At 55.2% G+C, this 24,719-nt stretch overlaps 3 protein-coding genes across 6 annotated transcripts in view; 1 reads left to right on the forward strand and 2 right to left on the reverse strand.

Annotated features, from left to right (window-relative positions):
• The window catches only part of DDX31 (DEAD-box helicase 31), a 50,755-nt gene extending 48,281 nt beyond the window's left edge, over positions 1–2,474 (forward strand). For all 4 annotated transcript variants that reach the window (XM_052815933.1, XM_052815936.1, XM_052815935.1 and 1 more), the window contains one exon: positions 2,052–2,474. In XM_052815933.1, coding sequence (XP_052671893.1) covers positions 2,052–2,199 — 148 coding nt within the window. In that variant the 3' untranslated portion in view covers positions 2,200–2,474. The remainder of the gene's footprint in view (positions 1–2,051) is intronic.
• Positions 2,475–8,751: 6,277 nt separating this feature from the next.
• On the reverse strand, positions 8,752–14,872 carry BARHL1 (BarH like homeobox 1). The gene is made up of 3 exons (XM_052815575.1): positions 14,348–14,872; positions 10,692–10,914; positions 8,752–9,046 (listed from the first exon to the last, which is right to left on the reverse strand). The coding sequence occupies exons 1-3, from the start codon at positions 14,796–14,798 to the stop codon at positions 8,752–8,754; spliced, it is 969 nt and encodes a 322-aa protein (XP_052671535.1). The 5' UTR covers positions 14,799–14,872.
• Positions 14,873–20,990: 6,118 nt separating this feature from the next.
• CFAP77 (cilia and flagella associated protein 77) overlaps positions 20,991–24,719 on the reverse strand; it is a 61,854-nt gene continuing 58,125 nt past the window's right edge. The window contains exon 6 of the mRNA XM_052815517.1: positions 20,991–21,208. Within this exon, the coding sequence (XP_052671477.1) occupies positions 21,140–21,208 (69 nt within the window). The 3' untranslated portion in view covers positions 20,991–21,139. The remainder of the gene's footprint in view (positions 21,209–24,719) is intronic.

The raw sequence follows: 24,719 nt of genomic DNA on the forward strand, positions 1-24,719 counted from the left end.
CCCTGGTGTGCTGTCACTGCAGACTGTTGCTGTTGCCTGTGGCTCTTCCATCTCGTGGTTAAACAGGGCCTTGACAGCTGCTTTTCTTCTCTCAGTGATCAGCACAGGTTCCACAGCACAGCTCCATTGATTTTTGTGGCCCTGGTTGGAGGGAGAAACCTCCCTTTTCCCTGCATCCTTGCTTTTCTGTGCACAGCTGATCACCACAGCAGGGGGTATTGATTTACTAATTGGGCAATGATTTCACCTGATTGATAATAAAGTGTTGGACAACCTCCCCGCTGAGCTGAAACTCAGCCCGGCAGCTACTGGTAGATTACTTGTCCTTTTGCAGCAGATAGTTCCCTGTTGTTAAGTAAACTGATCTGTTGCTTGGTAACCCTCGAATTACTGTAGTAAATGCTTGGAGACACAATGAAAGTGTCAAATAGAAACTTTATCAAGTGATGGAGGGGGCTGAGCAGAGGATGCAGCTGCACTACAAAGTTTTTGCAGCAGAGCTGGGCTGGTTAAGGGCACACCTTGGCCTGGTGCTGTGTGTGCACCCACAAGCATCCCTCCGTGCTGCTGTGGCTCGTGCATTCGGGAAGGCAGTTTGACAAGGCACCTCTGCTGTGAAGGTACCGCAGGTATGGCTTTACCAACAGCACCTTTGCTTCATTAGCTGTATGGTCACTTTCAAGTTGATTCTGTCTTTTTGCCTTGGTTTCTGTGGGTTCAAACCGAGTGGTGGCTGTGTGTCTTATTTCTCCGGTATGTTCAGTCTCTAGCCCTTCTGCCAACGCAGAGCTTGAATGTTTCATCACACCATCCTTATTATCATTCTGATCCATCCTTCCAAACCCACTCCAGCCATGAAACCTACACAGGGGTGGAAAACGAGCTGTGGAAAAGGGGGCAAGCAAAGACGACAGAGAGCCAAGAGTGCTTCCCTTGCCTTCTTTGTGAGTTTGGCCTGATGAGTGGATTGATCTGTTGCTGCAGCCAAAAATGCTTCCTTCTCCTGTGATCCCCAACAAGGTTCTGGACACCTGAAGGAACTGTGAGAGGCAGTGCTATAAGGCGTCAACCTTTAGGACTGCTGAGGTCCATGTGTTGTCATAAATGCACACTGGCATGGATGCAGGGCTTCTGTTCAATTCCCTTGTATTTAGAGGGACAGATTTCTGTCCACTTCTCTGGAAATTTTTGAGATCTGTTACTGGTCCTTACTATAAAGAGGAGAGTGGGATGTGCAGACACCAATAGCTGTGGATACCCCATTGCACCCAGGACCAAGGGAACATGGCAGGGAGTGACGGGTCTTGCACCAAAGAGATTGCAGTTGAAATAAGTGTGGGTGATAGCAGCAATGAGGATGAGATTTGCCCAAGGTTATAGAGCAGGACAGTGGCAGAACTTGTGGTGGAAAAATGCTGAGTGGGTTTTTATATTTATAGCAGGCAGTTCAGGGCTACAGGGAGATCCATGTTGGAGTTTAGTGGCTGGGCAGAATGCAGCTACCTTTGCAAAAGCCGGTCTCTGGAGAGGGAGGCTGTAAGGTGCATGTGATTCTGCAGGACACTGCAAGAAAAGAGTCTGTTGGGTTTAGGCTCCTGACTTTTTTTTTTTTTTTGCTTGTTTGTTTGGGGTTTTTGTGTTTCCAAGCTTTGGGTTTAAGCTCTGTTTATGAAATGTTTCCATTGTTCAATGTCTTAAGGCTGTTAGGGTTTTTTTATTATTATTATAATTTTCAAACTGCTGTGTCACCTAATTCATCAGCCTTCAGCGCACAACCTTCCCTCCTTCTCCCCGCCACCCCTGCAAGAGCATTTGTACAGAACAAAGGCTTGCTTTTAAAAACGGCATGATATTTTGCCACCTTTGTGAAAACCTGTCACAACAATATCTAATTTTGCATGAGACAGAATTTCAAATCAAGCTTCAAGAAAAGGAAGCTGTTCTTCTGCTAATGCGCAAATGTCACTTTCCACGGCTGTAAAATAAGTAACCCACCTAGCAGCATTTCAGAGAGAAGGAAATCTAATTCCTCTTTTCTTCCCTCTGCCCAGGTCTGACCTTCTCAAGAAGACCCACGGCAAACATCGCCTTGCTGAGATCTTGCGATCTGAATATTCCAGTGGGATGGACACTGGTGTATCCAAGGTCAAGAAGAAGAAAAAACAGAGAAAACCTGGCAACCAGCAGATTCCAACATAAGCTGGGACCTTCCAGTCATTGGCTGTAAAACCTGCTTGAGTGCCTCAGCTGGGGGTCAGGGTGACCTGCCAAATCAACTGAGGAGTGTTTCAATTTATCAGGCAAATAGGGGAGGGATCTTGGAGATCTTGGCCTCCTCCCCTTCATTCCATAGGTCCAAATGGAATCGAATCCAGGCGTGTCCTGTTGCACGGCTGCAATTAAATGTGGCTTCCTGAAGATGCACCGCGTTTCTAAGGTGGTTTTTGCAAGAAAAATAAAAAGGTTAAATATGGTTTTCAGAGAACTGTGATGTCTATATAACATGAAAGTGAGACAAGTGTACTCAGACAGGAGCTGCTTCCCTGTTTAAAAGACCTGTAGAAACACTCCACAATCTGTTTGCATGCTTATTTTTAATGAGATAAACATCCTCCTGGAATACCTCCTCTGCCACCACTGTTTAAGAGGACAGGGGAGGCTGCCCTTTCCCCTGTTATTATACAGGGGGACACTTCTGCTCCTGTCTTAGGTAACGTAGCCACGTTGCTGCCACCTTCTCTCCTGTCCTTTGTGCGCTGGGGCAAGGTCTATCTCTGGACACTGATCGTTAGTCAGGTATTGCCACCTGGAAGGAATCTCCCCAATTTCAGTGCAAGTGGCAGGATTGTGGAGAGCTTTTCAGTGTAATGACATGTGGTCCCTTTGGGGCAGAGCTCATGGGCACAAAACTTCATGTCAAAACTCCTGAGTTTGGGAACAAACGTTGTCACTGTGGGAGGGAGCCAGCGTGGAATCCAGCAGTCTCCAAACTTCTCTTTGCCTGCAGCGTGTTGTCATACCTAATTATATAACGCAGAGTATGTATGAAATGTCTCGCCTTTCTGAACATTAAAGCCTTTTGCAGGCTCTTGCTAACACTTGCCAGTAGTAACCCTGGCTTTTGGGGTTCTCTGCTTTGGCTAGGCCTACTTTGAGTACGTCCCAAGCTAATGCATTTCACTTCTTGCTTTTCCCATTTGCTTTTTTTCTTGTTCTTGCTTATCATCAGAGAATGGGGACTACTGGGAAAAGGGATACAGTATGGCCCCAAATGTGCCGAGGCGGGCACTTGTTCACCATTGCCCAGCATGTGAAATGGAACCCGAGCTCTAGTGAAGTCCGTGACAAAACTCCCCTTTGAGTTGGTGAGGCGGGGGGGGCTGCGGGGGGGAGAGCGGGTGCTCCCCAAGTCCTGCAGGAGACTTAGAAACTCCCCCAGGACCTACAGGTGAGCACCCACCTCCCTCTCGCTGTCTTCCTTGCTGTGCTTCTTCCAGCACCTCCTATAACACAAGCGCCAAGCAGTATACTTTTGAAAACAGTGCAAAACCCTGCCAAAACACAACTTCCTGCTGCCTGCATGTGTCTTCCTCGAGGAAAGAGATGAGGAAGAGCAGCCCACCGGTGACCCAAGCCAGGCATGTTTAACACAGGACCAGAAAGTGCTCAAATCCAGTAGCCATTTCAGGTGCTGGAAGCGAAAAAATACTGAAAAAGGAGTATAACCAAAAGAAAATTATACCCACTTTGTGAATACAGAATTGAGGGCACCTACTTTGGGCTATAGTGAGTCATACTAAGGACTGTAGGAGGGAAGCAATCAGCCCAAAAGTATTTAATTTCTGAAGTGAAATGTAACTTCTGAGAACCAACATTTTTTTTTTCCTTCTAGGCGATTACCAAACACGCGGATTTTACTGCAGTACCTTTTTGAACACTTCAGAAAGATATTTAAAAGGCTCCAGTATAGAATTAACGATGTTTTTGCAAAGAGAGTGAAGTTACTAGCATTTATTAGATTAAGATAAAATAACTACAAAGCCCACCTGATTTTGCTATGAGTACTGTTTGGAAGAGCAATCAGGTTTAAGGCAAACGTCAACTTAATCGGAAAAGAAACCCCTGAGGATGAAAATGACTCAGAGAGTGATGCAGAGAGTAAATTTGGGAAGAACTGATCTTGTGCATGAGGGGAAAATAATATGACCTTCTCCTGGCTGACTGTCACGTATGAGTTAATAGGGACTGTTGGCAAATTCATAGTAGTAGGAAAAAAGGCCAAGAGCACGTCGGTGAGAGGCGTCAGGAAATCTTATTGCTGTCTGTATTAACTGGGCATGTAGTGTTACAAATGGTTATGATAAATAATGTGATTTTAAAACAAAATAGAATGCCTTTTTTCTTTCAGCTTCACCATCTTTTAGCAGGTAGTGCTGGATTACTTGTGTGAGTAGGGAAAGGAAGAGGAGGAGGCTGTTAAACAAGAAAGTGTTAAAGGCACACACACCTGAAGCTAAGCCAAGTTTGCTCTTAATAAACTTGAAGGCCGATGTGCAAAATGTGTTTGAATAGTAGCGGGGTCAGCAGAAACCAAATTCTGCCCTTATTTACACTTCAGCAGCTCTAGATCGGCTCTGAGCTGGCTTTATCCTCATGCATCACTCAATTTGGGAAGAACCTGGTAGGCGTGGAGTTAATTTGTACCCAACTCAAAGCACCTCTTCATCAAGGCAGGGCAGGGTGTGGTACTTGCTGTGGAGCTGGGGTGGCTGAGCTACAGAGCTCCATCAGCTGCAGCAGGAACGGGGTGTTGTGGGCGCAGAGGCTCCCGGGTCCTCTGAGCACCCGAATGCTGGAGGAGCTGCTGGGGGTCACGGTGCCCTGGCATGGAGCAGAAGGATGTCGCCCTGAACTGCTCCTGAATTTGTCCCCTCTTGTTCTGAGGTACGTGGTGTGTGTTGCAGGGGTCTTGGTTGGGTGGGAGCTGCCGACGCAGCTCGTAAGGGTGGGGCGGTCGGCTCTTGGAAGTGTTTGGCAAAACCGCAGCTTCGTTTGACTGCACCGGTGTTGGCTTTGGTCAGGTTTGCTTTCTTGTCTGAACTGTGGTGAATGGTAGGGGCCTCGCTGCGCTGCAGCTTGAATTTTTTGCGTTTGGTCTGGAAATAATGGCACTATGGAGCTTTTATATAAAGCTGCCTGTGAGTCAGACATGGACTCCATTTGGGTTTGCCTTTCTTGATGCTGCCCTGCTCCCTGCTCTCGTGGGTAGAGTCCTGCCTCTCCCAGAAGATGCTCTTGCACCTTTTCTCAGCTCTGTTCTGGCTCCGTGTCCTTTGCCAGTAATAAGAGCCCCCATTCTCCTCTCCTCTGCAGCTAGAACATCTTGAGTTTACACTTCCAGGCTTTGGGATAGGAAAAAGCAAGGAGGTCACCTTGGGACAAGGGTCACGGTTGAACGCCTGCTTTCAGCGTCTAGGTCAAACACAAGATACCTTAGCACTGGTACCCCACCACTGAGAAGCACCCATAACTAAGCAGGATAGAAAGCAACAGAATTTCCCTGTTTACAACAACTTATTTTCTCCATAAGCCTGGGGAGAAGGCAGGACAAGCACCGATTGTTCTGGGCTTTCCGTTCTGGCGTAATTTTGTTTGGTGTTCAGATGAAACCTTAAAATATCTCAGCTAGAAACAGTTCTGCTGATTTAGTTGGATTTGTGTGTGTTGGCATGTTCAGCGGAGCAGCTTTCGTTCTTTGTCTGTTCCCAGGGTGGTGGTCCTGGTTAAAGCTATGTCGGGAGGGGAGGAAGGTGGCCCTCAAGCTGGGTAAAAGCCCAGAAGGGGCTTGAAAGCCAGGATTGTGTTTGGTCCTGGCAAACCCACCGCACTAACTGGTTTGTGTCTTGGATCCAGAGCCTGGATCTGACAAAAACCAACCACCAGCAGCCTGTCTGTTGGAGTCTCTGTACCCCGGGAGAAATCAGTGGAGCAGAACCAGCGCAATGCTCCAAAGGTTTCCTTAATGGGACTGGTGCTTCTTCTCAACTGTGCCATTTTTACTGCAGCATCTCATTTCAACCCAGCACAGCCTGTCCCACCCCTGAGGACTTGCCAGGATCACCCCTGCCTGGCACCGGCCTCTAGAAATGAGTAGTTTCAGGTGCTGCTGTAGGTGCAGGAGCAGTGCTGGTGGGTTCTGCTGTTGGTCAGCTGGGTCCCCTCTCGGTCCCTGCACACAAACTGGAGGTGAGGCTGGTCCTTCAGCAGCTTTTGAGGCCGCTGAGATCCTCCCGCACAAGACGCTGTTCACGTGGCAAGCGTGGTGCTCTCCGACAAGAGCCTACAGCGTGTGGTGTCTTCCCTAAACTGATTTTATTTTGAAGCTTGCCTTGCTTGACTCTGCTACGAGATCTCCCCGGAGGAGACGGCTCCAGCCCTCGCTTCCCCTCTGCTCTCTTTCCTTCCCAGCCGGACCTGGTACGGCCATTCCCCCTTCCCGGAGCGGAGGTTTCCTCGGGACCCTGCCGCGCTCTCTCCTACCATCCTTGTAACACAATCCGGACCCCGTCACTCTGTTAGGATGCTGGCTCAGACCCGCTGTTACAGGGGAGTTCCCAGCTTCTTCCAGATGTGAAATGGCAAATTTAAATATTGCAATTAGAAACGTGTAACGAAGGCTTGTACTTCATTAATGTAAGAGGAGGAATCTGCTACGGCTACAAGGACAATTAAATATTAGAGAATGTCTTTGATTCACATTCCTGCTGTGTAAATGGGAGGAAGGTTGCTGCATGCTCCTTGCCTTTGCACTCGCAAAATGAAAAGCACACCCACTGCAAGTTGTCCTTTGATAGATTTTTAATATGATTTTAAAGAGTTTTGTTTGGCCTCATTCTTATTCAATGAGATTAATTTAAAGCACTTATCCCCCGGGTTTAAGTCAATCCATGTAGGATTTGGGACGGGGGGTTGTTGCGCGGGGAGGGGGGTTGTTTGCCGGCCTCTCTGAAAGACTCCTTTCCCACTTCATTAACCCCGAGCTGGGAGCGACCCCCCCTCCCCTTCCTCCTCCTCCTCCTCCTCCTCGCCCCAGCCGAGGCCCGGGGATTTACCAAACTCCCCCATTCACATGCAAAGGAACAGAGCCCGCTCCACAAAGGCCGGGGGGGGGGGGTAGAGGGGGGTTCTCCCCTCCAGGCGTGGCTGTGCATTTGGCCGAGCCGACAATAACCCTCCCCGCGGGGCCGGCGGGGCTCGGGGGTGCTGGGCCAGAGCTCCCGGGACCCAGCCCCGGGGGGGGGGCGGCGGAGGGGGGATGATGCTGTAAGGGTCGGGGTTGACCGGTGGGTGCCGGGGTGGGGGGGGGGGGGGGAGCGGCTCGGCAGACAGCCGGGCCCGCCGGCTGCGGAGGGAGGACCGGGGGTGGGAAGCGGAGGGAGAACCGGGGGGGGAGCGGAGGGAGGACCGGGGGGAGCAGCGGAGGACCGGGCGGGCTGAGCCCGCAGCCCATCTGTCGGCTCCCCGAGCCGGCGAGCCGCTGCCCGGCTGTCCCGGGGACCAGCTGCCGAGCTCGCTGGCCTCGGCCAGATGAGCGACACTTTTTAAAGGGTGGAAACAATCCATTTTCCAAAGCGGTCATTTAAAGCACTTAGGCAATTATACACTTAAGATTAGCGTTAATAATTCACCAGCGCAGCGGCTATCACCGCATCCCCGTCCCGTCTCCCGTGTGTCCCCCCCCCCAGCCCCTTTCCTCTCCCCGCAGCCCCCAGCCCCGCATGCCGGCACTGGGGCCGGGCCCCGCGGGGGGGGGGGGGGGCCACCCCCGGGGGGGTCCCTGCGATGGGGGGGTGGGAAAACTCCTCTTTGCTTTTCCCTTTCCCTCGGCGGCGGCTGATCCGCCAGAGCAAACAAGCAGGAGGGGAAAAAAGGGCCGGCGGAGGCGAGACCCGTTTGTTTGTAAAGAAGTTTTATTTCCACATTTAAAAAAGGGGGGGGGGGAGCGGGAGCGGCCGCGGCGCCCGAGCCCCCCCCCGCACCCCCCGCCCCGGCCGGGCCGGCCCCGGGATACAGACTGACAAGAATCACTTACACAAATACGCCCTCAGGGTTCACAAATAAATAATTCATATACATTTTGCGCACCGTATTTACATTTCGCCGCTTTTTTTTTCTTTTTTTCTTTTTTTTTTTTTTTTTTTTTTAGCTACGGAGGTTCCAAAGTCTCTCTGCGGCGGGCGGGGACCGGCGGCCCGGACCCCCCCCCCCCCCAACCCTCCCCCGGCCCTTCCCAGCCGCGGGACCGGTGGCCCGGGGTCGGGAAGCCGGGGAGGGGGCTCCCCGGAGCCGTCCGTTGCAGGGGTGGCTCGGCTCCCCCCCCGGCAGTTCCTGGGGAGGGGGCGGAGAGGCAAACCCCCCCCGGAGCAGCCAAGCCCTGCTCGTACTCCCGGTGCCGTCCCAGGCCGGGGCGGGGGGGGGGGGGGCACAAGGGGGTAAGGCGGCGAGTGCCCCGCGGGGGTGGGGGGCAGCTCTGCCGGCTCCCCGTTCTGCCAAACCTGCCCTTGCTTCTTGCATTCTTTATATATATTTTAAAAAAAAGGAGGAGGGGGAGGTCTCATTTTTATATATATATATATATATATATGGGGATGAGCGGGAGTCTTGCTTGCTCGTGGCCCCAGAGGTGGGGTGGCCCCCTCCAACGCCCCCCCACCCCACCCCCGGCCCGGTGGGTGCCCGGACGGTCGGGGTTCACCGGGGCTGCGCAGCCCGGGGCAGGACACCGGGGAGCGGAGGCAGGGGCGGGGGGGGCTCGCTGCCGCCCTGCAGTCCGTGGATGAGGATGCGGGGCACCAAGGGTCTCTGGAGGGCGGGGGGGGGAGCGCTGGGTCCGCGGTACAGGTAGAGAGCGGCGCTGGGGTCCAGGTTGGAAACCAAACTCTGCGGGTAGAAGTAGGGCGAGGGGAACATCCTCTGGAGGGCTGAGTAGTTGCCAGCCTCGGCCAGCAGCTCCAGGCCCACCGCCGTCTGCCTTTTCCACTTGGTCCTGGGGGGGGGGAACAAGTCGAGAGAGGGGGGGGGCGTCAGGGAGGGAGGGATGCTCCGAAAGCCGCTCCCTGGCTCTTTTTACCCTTTGCACACTCCCATTCCCCGGGCTTTTCCTTCCCTTCCCCGCGCTCTCCTCTCCTTGCGCATCCCTTCTCCCCGCCGCTGGCTCCCGGGGCCAGTGTCCCCCGTACGGCTGGGATGGGATGGGATGGGATGGGATGGGATGGGGGGGACCAGTCCCGTGCGGGGGGACGTAGACCCCATTAACGGGGCGAGGGGGGGCTTATCTCCCCGGTGTCCCCGCCGCGGCAGTCCGGCGTGAGCGCCCACGGAGCATCCCCGGAGGTACCGGAGCCACAGCCCGGTTGGAATCCGTTGGCGGGTTATAAATCCCCGCGACATAAATCGCGACCAACATTTCAGTCCCTTCCTGGGGTCTAAATTCCAGACTGCGAACTGCGTGTGACATCTCCTGTGTGACACGGGGGGATCCTTTACCCAACCGCCCTGCCGCCGAGCAGGGATGCTGCTGCTGCCGCCGCCGCGATGCTCCGGCCCGAGGCCGCGGCGGCCCCGCTCCGCCTCCGGGGGCTCCGGGACCCCCGGGACCCCCTCCCCGGGCCGGGCGGCTGCGGGAGTCCCACGGGGGGACACGCGTGGGGCAGCGTCCCGGGGCATTCGTTTGCGGCGTATATATATATCGGGGGGGTATATGTATATATGTATATTTTGATATCTATGCATATCTACGTGCATATAGGTATAGGTATGTGTGCATATATGTGTGCGTGTGCCGGATCTCATGGAGAAGCCCCGGCCCGGGGATCTCGCCCACGTCGGGGCCGCCAGCGGGCCGGGGAGGGCGGCTGGGGAAGGGGCTGGGGGGGGCCGGCTCGGCTCGGCTCCGGCGTGTCCTTGCGGGAGGGAATTTGGGGGGGGGGGGATGTGAGCGCACAGCCCCCGCCACCCCTAAACTCCCCCAATCCCCCCGACGTGTTGATAAATCGCGGATGTTTGCAGATGGCGAAGCGGGGCTGGAAATGAGGGGGAGGGAGGGTTAAAACTTGGGGTGAGCGAGGGGACGGGGTGGGGGCTGCAGCCGGGGGTCCCTCGTTTCGAGGCGGTGGCAATGGTCGGGGCTGGGGAAGCGCTGACGGGGATGTCCGGATAAATCCACTGAAGCCATCACACGTCTCCAGCCCTTTTACAGATTTGTCGCTGAAGCGCTAAACCTATTTCCACGAGTAAATTATTCATCATAATAATAATTGTGTAATTACTGTAAGGGGTGTTAATTATTGATGCCCAAAGCAGTAATTGGTATCTATTATTAATGGGCCGATGTGTTATGCTGTTGTATTTAGCTGGAAGCCCGGTCCTGCCTCCCCGCCTTGCCGGGGCTGGGGGAACGGATCGCACCCCCCGCCCCAAACCCGCCCTGCCTCGGCATCACTTTTCTCCCCCTTACTTTGGGGTGAAAGGCCCACCCAGGGTGGGGGGGGTACCGCACCTCTCCCGATGCCAGGAGGGACGGGGTGGTTGTGGGGAGCAAAAGCCCTGCCCGGTTTGGGGGTGCGGGGCCGGGGAGAGGAGCAGGATGGGACCCTGGTGCTGCGGGCAGGAGGGAACGGTGCATTTTTTACCTTCTGTTCTGGTACCACGTTTTCACCTGCGTGTCGGTGAGGTTGAGGGAAGCGGCCAGCTCCATCCTGTCCTGCACGCTCAGGTATTTTTGCCTCTCGAAGCTGCGCTCCAGCTGGGCCAGCTGATGGTCGGTGAAGGCGGTGCGGGCTTTGCGCGGCTTTTTCAGCCGTACCGGGGGGCTGTCCCGGGAGCTGGAGATCTCTCGGTCCCCTTCTTCTTTCACTGGGCCGGGAGGGAGGAAGAGAGGCCAGGTCAGGGCAGGAAGGGAAGGGAAATACCCTCAAAAGTGGCGGGGGGGGGGGGGGTGTGTGTGACCCATTGCAGCCATAAGCCGGGCTCAGGTACCGAGCCGGGCTCAGGGTACATTTGCTTTGCAACCCCCGAAATTTTAACCCCGGCTGCCCACGGGGGATTCATGGGGTCCCCGAGCCGGGCCCGGCCTTTCCCCGTCCCTAGGGCCTGGGAGCGGGGCTGGAGCGCCGGGCAGTGCTGCAGGGACCCCCCGGCCCCGCCGCGTTCCTGCCCAGACCCCCCCCCTACCCCCGGCATCTCCCTCACCCCTCATTTCTCACGGGGCAGGACCCTGCTCTGGATTTATTCCCCCCCAACCCAACACCTTTCTCGATGCTTGGATATATTTTTTTTTCTTTCCTTTTTCTCTCTCTTTTTTTTGTTTGTCTTTGAAACTCAAACCAAAAACCAACCCCAAATGGAAATTGTCAACCCACATTTTTTGGAGGAGAAAGTCGCCGGGGTGATGCTGCTTCTCCCCCTCCGCGGAGAAACCTCCGTCCTCCCGGGGATGCTGCCGGGGCACGGAACAAATCTCCCTTCTCCAGGGCGCACAACGAAATACTGGGGAAGGGGCTCCGCCAGCCCGTGCCCGTGCTGTTATTTATCTTAAAAAATACCGAATGAGACGGGCTGGCGGCGGTTCCTTAACCCGGTCGGTACATACGCACCGGCGGAGCGACGCGGAAATTTGCGCCGCGAAACATTAGTAGGTGACGGGAAAATTTCCGACCAGAAAAAAAAAAATAAAGTGGGGGGAAAAAAAATAATCCCTGTTTGTGCTCGCCTTCCCCACGCTCCTGGAGGAGATTATGTGGCAAAAAGGCTCAGTTTATACAAATCGGCGGCGTTTGGTTTTTTTTTTTTTTACGGGGGTTTATGTTAAATTTGCTGGTGGCGGGGGTTAGCAGGGACAGGGCTGTAGCCGAACGCGAGCTGATTTCTCTCTGTAGGAAGACAATAATCCGGTTAATTGAGCCACCGGGGAGCGAAACCCTTCAACCAGAAATCCCGGCTCTGGCCGAGCAGGCAGAGCCCGAGCCGGGGACGAGCCTTAAAACACGGAGACCCGGCTCCGGTTCCCGGGGAAAGCGGCAGCCCCCGCACCGCCCGGGAAGGGGCCGGATCCGGACCGGGCAGGGCCGGCAGGGGAGAGGGGGGGGTCCCGGCCCCGCTCCCTCCCGGGAAAGGCCCGAAAGTTTGTGCGGAGTTTGTTTTGGGGGGTTTTTTTGGTGTTTTTTTTTTTTTTTCTGCCGAGGAAAGCCGGCTCCGGCCTCCCGCACCCCGGGGAAGGCAACCCCCCCCCCCCGGCTCCTAAAAAAGGATTCCCGGCTCCTTTTCCGCTCGTTGGCGGCGGCGGCTTCCCCTGCCGGCTCCGGCTCTCTTCCCCGCCTATTCCTAGTTTAAGGAAAAAAAAAAAAAAAAAAAAGAATTACGGGTTTTTCGGCATTTTGGCATGGGCCAAATCCTGCCGCCGCCGCTGCGGGTTAGGCCCCGGCTCTGCAGCCCCTTTGCGGGGTAAATCAGGGGCGTTTTGCCCCAAGAAAGGCTATTTCCAAAGCAGCAAAAAAAGGATCGAGTTAGGAGCGGAGACTTTCACCCGCTACTCCACTGAAGCTGTGTTTTTACCCTCATCTACGCGGTGTTTTTACTCTCAATTAAGCGGTGTTTTCCTCCCCATTTAAGCTGTGTTTTTCCCCCATTTAAGCGGTGTTTCCCCCCGATTTAAGCTGTGGCTTTTTCCCCCCAATTTAACTGTTTTTTTCCCCCGATTTAAACTGTGTTTTTTTTCCCCGTTTAAGCTGTGTTTTTCCCCCATTTAAGCGGTGTTTCCCTCCCCATTTAAGGGCCATTCCCCCCCCCCGCCCCCATTTAAGCGCTGTTTTTACCGTGGCTGTGGCTGCCCCGTCGCAGGGGCAGGCGAGGAGCCGAGCGTGGCTGGGGTAACGCTCCCCCCCCCCGAAAAAAACCGCCCCGCCGGCTGGCTTAGGGGGATGAAGAGAACCCGCGTTTCTTCTCCTCCTCCCTCCCTTCTTTCGCGTCTCGGCAATTTGGGGGAAGGGGAGAAAAGCTGAAGGAATTCGGGAGGGGGCTGGGGGGGGGGGGGGGGATGTAGGAGGCGAAAACAAAACGCCAAGGTGGGAATCCTGCCTGTTTTCGATCCCGGCCCTGTAAAACAGCGGGGCCGATGCCCCGCTCCCTTCCAGTCACTTCCAGCCCCGGCACCGACCCGGGGCTTCGTCCTTCGTTCAGAGCAAAAATACCCCCCCTTCCCCCCTCAAGCCCGGGGGCTCCCGCCGCGTTTGGAGGTTTGGGTAAATATTTTTTCCTCCATAAATCGGATTTGAGCGCGGCGGCTCCGGGCGGACCGAGGGTGCATTTGCAGCCGGGACGGGGTTCGGCCCGTCCCCCTCCTTTTCCTGCCAGCCACCCCCCCCCAAATCCAGCGGGCCCATCAGGAACCATCACCTCCCCTTTCTCCCCCCCCCCTCCCCGTACCCTCGCCTTCCCCTCGCAAACACCCGGCAAACAATTTTCCCGAGTGAAAGTTTTTCCAGGGCTGATGGGGGCGGGATGGGCGAAAGCACCCGGGATAAACTGCTCCCGGGGGGGGGCGAGGACCGACCCCAACACCCCCCCCTCCCTGTGCTGTTCCCGTGCCTCCCCCGCCCCGGCTGCCGCAGGGGGAGGCCGGGAAGGGGCTGCGAGGGGCCCGGGAGGCCGAAGCCCCCGGCCCGGGGCGAGCAGCCGCCGCATCCAGCCCCGCTCCCCGCCGGCACTGAGGATGCGGCCCCAGGCTCCCTGTCCGTCGTGCTCGTTTTTAAACCATTTCCAAAATAATAATAGAAAGAATACAAATCGAATCCAACCCCGCCGACTTTCTTGTTCGTTTCTCACCGGAGCAGGGGAAATACTCGGCAAAATCCGTGATTATTTTATTATTGTTTTCTTTTTTGTTTGTTTGTTTGTTTGTTTGTTTTTTCTCCCAGGCAGAAATCCGCCCCCCGTTCTCCTCTCCCCTTTACCCCGCCGGTAGGAACGAAACAGCCGGATCTTCCCCGCGGAAAACAGCCGGGCGCATCCCCTGGGCGCGTTTGGCGAAGCACCGATCGCCCCAACCCCTTCCAGCGGGCCGAGCTCCACCGAGCCCCGAACCCCCAAGTTTTCCCAAGTTGGTGCCGACCCCGCCGTCGTTTTGGGGGCGACCGGTGCCGTGACACCCCCCCGACACACACACTCCATCACCGGGGCGCGCCGGAGCCGGCTCCGCAACCAGCTCCCGGTGCACCGGGAGGCTTCGGGGCCGCCGGAGGCTTTGGGTCCAGGCCGCCGTGCAAAGCCCAACGGGGTGAGCTGCTCTTACCTTTGTACTCCGAGTCCGAGGAGGAGCTGCTGGTGTTTTTTTCCATTTTCTCCCTAAAGTCCTCGCCGGGCTTGGTGGCGATCCTGCCCGCCGGCTCCTGCCCGCCGTGAGGTCCATTGGTGCTGGAGTAAGGAGCGCAGGCGGCCAGGGGCTTGCAGTCGGCCAGGATGTCTCTGATGAGGAAGGAGGAGGTGACGGTCCGGGACTGGGAGGGAGCCGAAACCTGCCCCGGCTGGAGATGCGCATCCAGGCCCGGCCGCGGCACCGCCGCCTCCAGGCACTCGCGGCCCGGTGAGCGGGGCGAGGGGCACCCGCTGCTGCCCTCCGAGCGGGGGCTCAGCTCCAGCGGGGACCGGCCGTCGCCCACCAGCGGGTCCCCCTTGGGTACGGCCGGACTGCCGGCTCGGTGGGAGAGGATGGAGTCGATCCCAAACCCGGTGGAGCCCTCCATGGCCCCCGCGAAGTGCCGGCGCTCACACGGGCATTGGCGGGGAGGGCGCGGCGGAAGCGGTTTGATAATGATAATTAACAATAACAGGAGGAAAAAAAAAAAAAGGCAAAAGAAAAAAAAAAGGAAAAAACAGGTAAAAAGAAAAAAAATAAAAAAGAGCAAAGTTCAGCCTGGGATCCGGGCAACAATTGCTGCAAGGCTCTCCGAGGCGCCGTGCGTTAGATCCAGGGCTGCTCCGTCTTCAGCATCGCGCCCAGCTGCACTCACAGACAGACAGACAGAAGAGGGGGGGAGAGGGAGGCAGAGTCAAACTTTGCCCGCCAAGGAGGTGGAGGTGGGGGTGTGTGGGGGGGGACGGACCCCAACCTCACCCGGGGTCCCGACCCCTTACCCGGCCACCCCACCCTTGCCCAGAGCCGCGGTTGGGGGGCAGCCCGGGGGGCTCCCAGCCGGAGGTGGGGAGGCAGCGATCGATAGTGAAGGCTTCGCAGCGCCTTAACCACTTAATGATCCAGAAATCAATGGGGAAGGGCGAGGGGAGGGCGGAGGGGGTGGCCAGCCGTCGGGCCGCCGCGGCGCCCCCCCCCCTCCCCTTCCCCGCCAGCAGCTCGGACAGCGCCGGGGGGGAAAGAACCGGCGTCACTCCGGAGCCGAGGCGCGTCTTCAGCACCTCGGACAGCGCCCCGGGGCGCCGGAGTCACTCCGGAGCCGGCGGCTCCTTCAGCACCTCGGACAGCGGCGGGAGCGCCGCGCCCTCCGCGGGGGGGGGAGGTGCTGGGGGGGGGGGAGAAAGAGGGCAAAAATGGGGAGAAAAAAGGAACTTGTGCCACTCCGGTTCGGGGACCCCAGCACACTCCCCCCCCCCCTCCCCCCCGCGTGTGTGAACGCGCCCATTGGCCGCGAGGCGTTTTGGGGGATGTCACTCCCCGGCGGCGACACCTTGCAGCTTGATTAACGGGAATTAATTGCCGCCCGGATCCCCGCGCTTTCCGGGCGGTTTCCGCCCTCTTTTGCTGTCATTATCCTGCTGATGGGGCTCGTAATGGGGTGATTAGCCGCGGGAAGGGGGGGTGGGTGGGTGGGTGGGGGAATGTCGAGGGCTTGCTGCTTTCTGCTCGCCTCCCGCCCGCAATTAGCCGATCTGCCGGTCCCTCCCAAGCAGGGAAAGTTTTGCTGGGCGTTAAAATTAAAAAAAAAAAAAAAAGAGAGAGAAAGGAAAAGAAAAGCACCCAAACCATCCCCAAAGCCCCAGCGCAGAGGCGTCTGCTCTGAGCCCGAGGTGAGCCTCGGAGCTGGGAATTTCGTTGAATCCCCTCGAAATCGGTTGTGAACGAGCAGAGAGGTCCTTTAGCACAAGTAGACGCGGGGCCACCGGGCATCGCCTCCCACCCGGCGCGGCGGAGCTGGGGCCGCTCTTCCCGCTCTCCCAGCTCCCAGCGGCGGTACCTACTGGTGCAACTGGGAAGGGACCGCGCTCAGGGAGAATTTTTCCTGCCGTCAATCCCTTTTTAAATAAAAGCCCGATGGTCCCAGCCCGGGCTGCCCGCCCTGCCCGTTTTTCCCGGAGACACCAAGTTTCCTCCCTCCCGCCCCGTCGGGGGGGGCGTTTTGCTGCTGTTGCTCTCCCAGGCTGGAGAGGGACCGACTCACGCAGGACTCCCACCTTCCTCCCGGTCAGACTGGCTCCTGCCTCCTCGAGTGTTTATTTAGGGGCTTTTCCTGGGGGGTTAGACCCTTCGCCGCGGAGATGAGGAAAATGTCCACCCCTGGGTGCGTGAAGCTGCGCCACTTTAAGGCGATGTCGTTGGTTATTTCTCAAATACTCGATTTCCTCTCTTCCCCACCTTCCCGGCCAGGCAGCTGCATCTTGTCCCTCTTCCAAAGCCGCCCTTGGCCGGCAGCTTGGAGGCGATCATAGGAGGGGAGAGTCCCCCCCCCCGTCCCCGGGAAGCCCGGCTGCCAGCTGTCGGGCAGCGGCGCAGGCAGGGCCCCCAGCACCTCCTGCCCTCGGCCCTGCAGGCTCGGGGCCGGCTGGGATCGGGGCAGCGGAACAAAAGAGCCTTATAGGAGGATAAACCCAGGGACAAAATCAGCATCAACCCCGGTCCCAGCCTGCCCCCACCCTGGGGGGGGGGAACACGCCCAGTGCTGGGGGCTGCATGTCCTCCCCGACCCTGGGTGCGGGATCCCTGCTGCTGCTCTGCCTTGTCTCCCTCCCAGCACAGAGGTGCTGTCCCAGTGCTAGGGACTGGGGGGGCCAGGCTGAAGGGTCCTGGTCTGCCAGAGGTCGGTTTTGCAGCATCAGCCTCCCCAGGTGGGGCTGGGCCAAGCGTTGCTTGGGGCTGGACCAGAGCAACAGATGTGCAGGAACTGGTCCCAGTGAGAAATGGGGCAGAGACCCTGATGGGGTTTCCTACCTCTTTGCAGTGTGACTGTGTTGGCTCCTGGGCTCTGGCAGCCTCCCTATCCAAACATTAGACCCCATTTGGGATGGAAATTGGCACTGGGATCAGGACCAGTACTGAGGTTGTGTTTGGGACCAGAAGAGGGAACAGGGCTGGGAGTGGGTTTGGAATCAGGATTTGGATCAGCCATGCAGGGACAGGTTTGGGCTGGTGGGTCTGCTGCTGTTTCCTTCTCTTGAATAAAGCATCTGCCTTCAAACAACCGCAAGGAAGTTTCCAGATCAGACCCACTCTCTGATGCTGTGCAAGATTTTGGGGGGGGTATGTGTGTGGGGTCTGATCCGCATCCCTGAGCAGGCACTGCATTGTGCCATCCCCAGCCAAGGCCCTGGGGACAGAGACTGTCACTCCGAGACCATACTTGGAGCTCCCAGCAGCTACAGATGCACTTGCTACTCCTGTTCTAATGTCAATGTGGCTGACATTAGTTAATATGAATTATTAATATTATCATTATTAAATTGTTTCAGAGCTAGATGCCCCAAGGCAGAAAGGTGCCCCATTCTGCCCATATGTGGTATCTCCCTTACATCACCAGACACTGGACAAGTGGGGTCCAAATGATTTGTCTGTGGCTCCCAGCACAGGTAGGAAATCCTGTGTACAGCCCACCAAGCAACATACACCGCATTTCCTGTGTGTGTCTGCCCTTAAATCCCATTTTCTAGGCTGTTCCTCTTCACAGATACACAGGCATGCACCAGACAAGAGGAGATCCCTGATGCCAGCTGCATTTCCAGTCACCTCCTCACAAGCCCCAGTCACACCCCAGGGCTGGCTGTAGGACCCCAACAGCTTTGGGAGCTGCTGTGCATCCCACCTCACCGGGTGCTGCTGACAGACAGGGTCAGGCTCTCCTGGCACCAGTTGCTGGTGCGGGTTTGGCCCTGGGGCCATGGGGCAGGGCTGACCCCAGGCGTTCCCCAGTGGTTTGGGGTGTGGGGAGAGCCCTGATGGGGCTGGGGGACACCTCCACAGCTGGGCCAGGAGTTGGAGGGCAACGGGCTGCTGAGCTGTGGCCATGACTGTAGCAAGAGTTAGTCTAGAAATATCTGCTGGTGGTGCACAGACCAGTATCCTGAAAGGCTCTGGTTTAGGGAGGAAAATCCCCGGAGGCTCTGTTGTACTGCATTTCTCCCTGAACCCAAGCTGGGTGCTTGCAAAGGCCGTGCCCAGGCAGGCGCAGAGAAGGATGCTCAGCAGCGACAGGCTTCGCTGGGATGCTCTGGTAACAAAACGAAGGGATCTTCCCGAGAAAGAAAAGGGCAGGGCGGCTCGGGCGGGGGTAGTGGTGGTGGGAAAACGGCAGAAATGAGGGGGGGACACAGTCAGCCGGAGGGTCGCAGTGCCGGGGAGGAGCAGGGCCCGGCGGTGGGGAACCTGCAGCAGCGTTAAAATCCCCTTTACCAGTGGGTGTCACTGCAGGACAAGGAGCGTCCAGCGCCGGAGGGTGGCCGGGGCTGCGCGGGGGTCGGGACCCCGGCACCGGGCTCCGCTGGGGCAGGGGGGGGAGCGGGACCGGGGGGAGGACACACACGACACACGGACGCCCGGCTTGCGGCTTTGTTGTGTCCCCCAGTGAGCTTGGCCACGGGCTGGGGGTGGTGGGGAGCGGGGGCTGCGGTGGGGACGAGTCCGAGGTGGCACCTCGGGTGGGCCAGGCAGGGTGGGCTTGCCCCACGTGGGGTGCAGGTGGGTGCTGATGCAGCGAGGAGTGGGTGCCCCCTGCTCCCGTCTGAGCTGAAAGACTCAGGTCATTTGGGACACGAGCCTGCTCGGGATTTCGGGGCACAGTAGGGCAGGACTGTCGGCTACAAGCCCCACCGAGCCGCGTCTCCTTCTGAACGCGCTTCGTTTGATTTGGCTCTTGCTTTTTGGGTTTCTGGTCTCTTTGCTGGCTTCTTGGACCTGTCCCGAATCAGCAGGTCTGCGTGGGCTTGGTTCACACCGCATTTGTTTGCCAGCCCTTTTCCAGCAAGGCAGGACTCGCTGGAGATGCTTCCTTCCCTCTGCATGCCCCAAGGACCTGAGCAGTTGCTGCAGGCGGACACAGATGCTGTGGCTGGACCAAGAGCTGGACGTGGCTCCTGCCAGGCAGCAGGGCAAACCTCGTGCCTGGGTTTCTCACACACGTAAACAGTGTCATTTTTAGCAAGACAAGTCATTTAAGGCCTGGCTTCCTCCCTCCCTGGGGAGGCGGGAAAGGTCTCCGGTTATAATCCACCCCTGCCTGCACGGCAAAACTTACTGTTATCCTCCCAGTTATTTTATATGGGTTTTATTTAGAGGCCTGTACTAAAAAGAGGGAACCGCATACCAGTGTTTCCCTGGTGTGGAGCAGGCAATTTCTTTCCTCCCTTGGCTCAGGTGTGGGCAGGGTGGAGTTTGCTACAGCTGCTTCCTTACATAAAGGGCAAGTTGAGACACAACCTGCCCCTAAGGAGGGGATGTGGGAAATGTTGGAGCAGCTGGTGTGGATGGAGCCTTCCTTGTCCTGGGAGGGGTAAGAAAAGCTGCCCCTGCAGTTTACTTTGTTCTTGTGTCTTGAACAATGCAGTTTAATGTTATGAAGGACTCTTTGAGGTTTGGCTTTAAAGGTGGGTGCTGATGCAGCAAGTTTGGCTGGAAATCTGGTGGGGGATGAGCCCTGGGCTCTGCATGGCTTCTTTGTGTCCCTTGGCTGCTGGTGGGTCCATGTAGGAGCGCTGAGCTAGCCCCTGTGCTGAGGTGTCTGGGGCAAAGATGTGTTGGGCACATCCACCCCCTCTGCAGTTCTTGTTACCGGCCCCTTCCTGAGCTGGGGATGAAGCTGGGGCTGCCGAGGACAGCAGATCTCACCTCTCAGAGCATGTCCCTGGGGTGTCCAGGCCATCCTGGGGTGAACACACCTGAGGTTGCTGAGTGCCACCAGGATGATGAATATGAAAACTGAAAGCTAACATTGGACTTAAATATTATCTGGTACAATCTGAGCTATAATGGTAGATGTGACGAGCAGACTATGTAGGAGTAATTAATTATTCCTCTAGCAATCTTGGAGATGCACAGTTAAAGTAATCACAGTTGTTACCAAGTGATATTTTCTTAAGGTGAAACACCCTGTTGGGATGAGATGGATTTTATATGTGTTGGTACCTGTCTGAGCCTCTGCTGTCACCTGTTGGTGACCAAGCTGGGGTTTGGGTGCTGTGATGTTGAGTTGGTGTTGGTGGAGTTTGAGTTTGTTCAGCAGCTGCTTGGAGAGGCTCAGCCCTGAGGGACACCAGGCACCAGCAGCTCTTTGAGGGTAAGCGTGGAACTGGCTGGAGCCATCTTCAAGTGAAGGCATCGCTCTGTGGTGAGGCCTCAATTTGGCAGTGTGCTTAAAGCAGGTGTTTGTGTGCCTTCACATAGGCAAGGGCTTTGCTGAATCAGGCAGTGATGGGAAGCTTATTTGGCAAAGAAATGGGAAGGACCGATGGATTATGAGATATTATAGACTTGATATCAGCTGGCATATGGTTGCATTTAATGTATTTGTTCAGAACAGACAGTGAAGATGACTGTTCTGCTTTCCCTCTGGGGCTGTACTGGTGCAAACACTGTTCCGTTCCTGGTGTGAGTGTTGTTACCTTGAGCACAATGAGAATCATGGTCATTGGGCTGAGTAAGGTGTTGTGCATCTGACACAAAGCAATGAACAGGCTGAGACAGAATAATTCCTCTCTTATTTATGATTTATTTGGCTATATCTGCTTTAACATAACTTCTTAAAACCAGAGAGAAAGCCTATCGCCTATGGCTATCGCAGGGTCTAGGGGCTGTGGTGCCCAGCAGTGCTGTGGTCCTTGCTGCGTGGATGTTCTGGGGAAGGGGACGACGTCTCACAGGCATTTCTCAATGGGAGGCACTGAACGCCTTTTTACGAGCATCACGGTCTGGAAAAGTACTGAGATGAGGCCCAACCTATAATGAAAGGAGCAGATAAATGATTGGTTACAGCGAGCAGCCAGCCAAAGAAAATAGGTTGTAGCACAAACAGGGAAGAGACTGCAGATTAGCGCAAGGGTTTTTGACTGTTTGGGAGACATTGCTCCAGCTGAAGTTAAACACTTAAACTGTTTAAAATGAGGACTAGTTTTCTGATTGACTTCAGGAAATTCTTATTCTGCTCTAGTAACAAGATACTGTAGTCTTACTACGGTGTGTTGGTTGTCTGACATTTTCAAATGCTGGCATGCCTTAGGGTGGACCCTGAAATAAATTTGACTCGTCTCCTACAACACAGGACTTGTGTGCTTCACTGAGGGGACCAGGATGGGCTCGGAGCTCCCAGGGAAGCCCCTTTTGGGGCCAGGGATTCTTGCATGACCAGCCCAACAAACACACAAGCAGTCTCTCCCCAGGAATCACCTTCGAGGTGGGGAGGGGGTGAACAGATGCCCCTGACAAATAAACAAAGGGGGAGAAAGTCCCAGGGCCCTTTGGGGTGAGCAGTCAGATTTACACACAGCCGCATGCAGCAAACCTGTACAGTAGACGCAGAGTTACTGAGATGTGTGTCTTCATGTAAGGAGTGGGTTTACAGTGGGGGTGGGCCACGGGTTTTACCTGCCCCGACACAATTCCTTGTGCCATACATCTGCCTTGTGTGGGTGTGCGGAGCTGCCTCCTGCTTCCCCCACCCTGCTCAGGCTGGCTGGATGTCAGGTTTTGCATATGTAAAAATACACAGCAGTCTTTGCCCTGAAAAGCTTGCTAGTGATCTCATTAATCAAGACAAACAAAGCGTATTTAGCTATTCCCCCTCGCCGGAGGAAGGCGTTCAGGTACTTAAATATGCATTTGAGTGCCTAACTTCAGACAGTTGTTTCTGGATGTTTTTGCTTTCTCACAAGTAGCAGTGGTGACGTAACCCCTCTCTGGGAGGGAAAGGTTGGTGAGGCAAAACCAAGGGCTGCTACAGTAGGTGGGTAGCCCCTGGGAGCTGGCAGGTACAATCCCCAGCCGGACCAACTCCAGCCTCCCGTTAAAGATGTGGGAGTTTTTCCCTCAGAGCTGGGATTGTTGGAAAAATCCAGTGCTTGCAGGTAAGGACAGCTAAGCTGCTTCTCTTGAATGTGCCTCTGCCTTCCCCATCGTGCTCCCTGCCCACCAGCACTGGGAAATGGGCAGAGGAAAATTTCTGCCTGGGACTGGGTTGAAGCCACAGGGGAGGAAAAAGCAGTTTATTCACTCCAGTCTTGGTACAAAGCTCCCAGGTGAGAAATGTCACACTGAGCCACAACTGGCAGTAATTAAAATTAGCAGAGCCTTGACGAAGTTGAGGGATGCCAGCTTCTGCCCTCAGCATGAGTAAGTGGAAGCACCAGGTGTAGGACAGGGGACAAGTGCTATTTTAAAAACTGAGAAACCCTCTCATAACGAGGGCCAGTAATCAGAGTCAAGATAAGGGTGTCCTTGGGTCAAAGGTCTTATGACAGAGACTGGTGTTGAGAAGTCAATGCCAGTGATGAATCCTCATCTCTGATTCTTCTAATTCATATTTTAAATGATGAACCCAAAGGTACTTCCTCTAGAGACAGCTGATGATCTTGACCGTTACTCTGATGTGGTTATGGGCTGTTATGCCAGGATTTTGTCTGAATCATGGATTTGGAGCGCTGGCTGTAGCACGACGGGAATATAATTTGTAGGCACAAGCTTGGTGGTTTTTCCTTGCAGGATGATGGAGCTGCAATGGTTTTTAGCTGCTGATCGGAAGCAATGTTTTGCTGTTGTTCATTGCATTTCTTATTGACAAATTAAAACCTACAGGACACTTGCAGCTGGGATGTCGTAATGCCAGTGCTTGCTTCAAAGAATTCTAGGGGTAATAAAAAAACCCTTTTCACTCCTAAAACTTAAATATGTATTTGGGAGTTATTTTCATTTGGGTTCTCAGTTATGATAATGTTTTAAATTGGAGAACTGTAAATGATTGCTTGTCAAGCATTAGTACAACCACATGCATGTTGCAAGCAGAAACAGGAATGTTAATGGAGAAGTAATAAATTGCATGTGAGATACAGAAAGGCGAAGCTGGTACGGGGAAGGCAGAGCTCCCCTGACAGCAGCAGAGCATATACCCCAGTGACCGACCAGGGTTTTGTGGGTGCTGTTGGTGTTGGGCTTGTCGACGTTGAGGTGGGTGCTGGGGTGTGTGTACTGTAGCTGCTGGGCACTGTGAGCACCCTTGGGTGGTCAGTAAGCTCAGCTTCTGGGGGAAAGTTTTAATTACTATAGCTGGATTAAATGGTTTGTGATGATTTGTGGGAGATGTTGAGAAAAAAACCCATGAAAAGGGCTGAAGTAGGTAACAGGCAGCACCAGGCTCTGCTCCTGCCCTGCAAGGATCCACGCTCGGCCGCAGGGAGATGCGGCTGTACCTGTTCCTCTCCCAGCACCTGCCTGGCTCTGCCCGCCTGCTCAAAGACAGCTTCCCAGCCTTGTATGATTTTCCACTTTTAACAACAAAGCTGGCCCTAGACTCAGCCGAGTTTTTCCATCATCCGTTTGATCAAATCATTTTAGCGGGTGACAAAACACTTTCTTGAGCTCTCTTTATAGGAAACCAATCTCTATTCCTTTTTCAAAACCTCCCTCATTTACAGAAGTCTAACAAATCCTGGGCCTTTTAAGTCCTCTCCTGTTTGTGGTTTTTTTTTTTTTTTTTCCCCAAAAACAACAGTGCCATGTTTGTAGGTTTTTTCAGGGAGGGAGGAGGGAATAAAATACACAATAAGGAGAGAGGTAGGGTGTACACACTGACGCACGCCGCGCCGAGCATCCCCGTACAGACAAAAACCGCGCGCGCGCACATCGAGATGCAAATGATTTCCGTGAAGCTATCACTTGTAAAGCTTGACAGAAAATAATGAGAAACACTAAATCTTTTATAAGGTCAACACTCAAGCAGCTGTCAAACAAGAAAAGAATTTAGCGAAAGAGCCGCAAAAACTTCCATCACCTCATTAAATCCAACAGGGCCGGGGCCCGGCGTGGTGAGGAGGCACCGGGGCGCCTCCGTTTTGTGTCAGTAATTTGCGGCGGAGGAAGAGGGAAGACGAAACAGCCAGCGCCGAAGGGGCCTTGGGGGAGGCTGGGGAATCGTTAGTGCGCCAGGAGCGGCCTCGGCTCCTAATTGGAAGCATTGGGCATTATCAACGGAGGATTTGCCTCGGCTCCCTGACAGCTCTCTAGGCCTGGAATGATAGCCCACTTGTCAGTGTAAAAGACCATTAAAAACAAACCATTTTGATTTAATTGGAGGCGGTGTGCTGGGGGCCCAGGTGAGGCGCTTCATCAGCTGATGTTGGCTGCTGATGCCTTTTTCCCCCTGTATTGATGGCTTTTTTTTTTTTCTCCCCTCCCTTTCAAAAACTGTCTAGGAAAGAGAAAGAGGTGCTGAAAGATCCTTCACAGCTGCATTGAGAGC

The sequence above is a fragment of the Harpia harpyja genome, chromosome 19, assembly GCF_026419915.1.
Source record: "Harpia harpyja isolate bHarHar1 chromosome 19, bHarHar1 primary haplotype, whole genome shotgun sequence".
Classification (NCBI taxonomy): Eukaryota; Metazoa; Chordata; class Aves; order Accipitriformes; family Accipitridae; genus Harpia; species Harpia harpyja.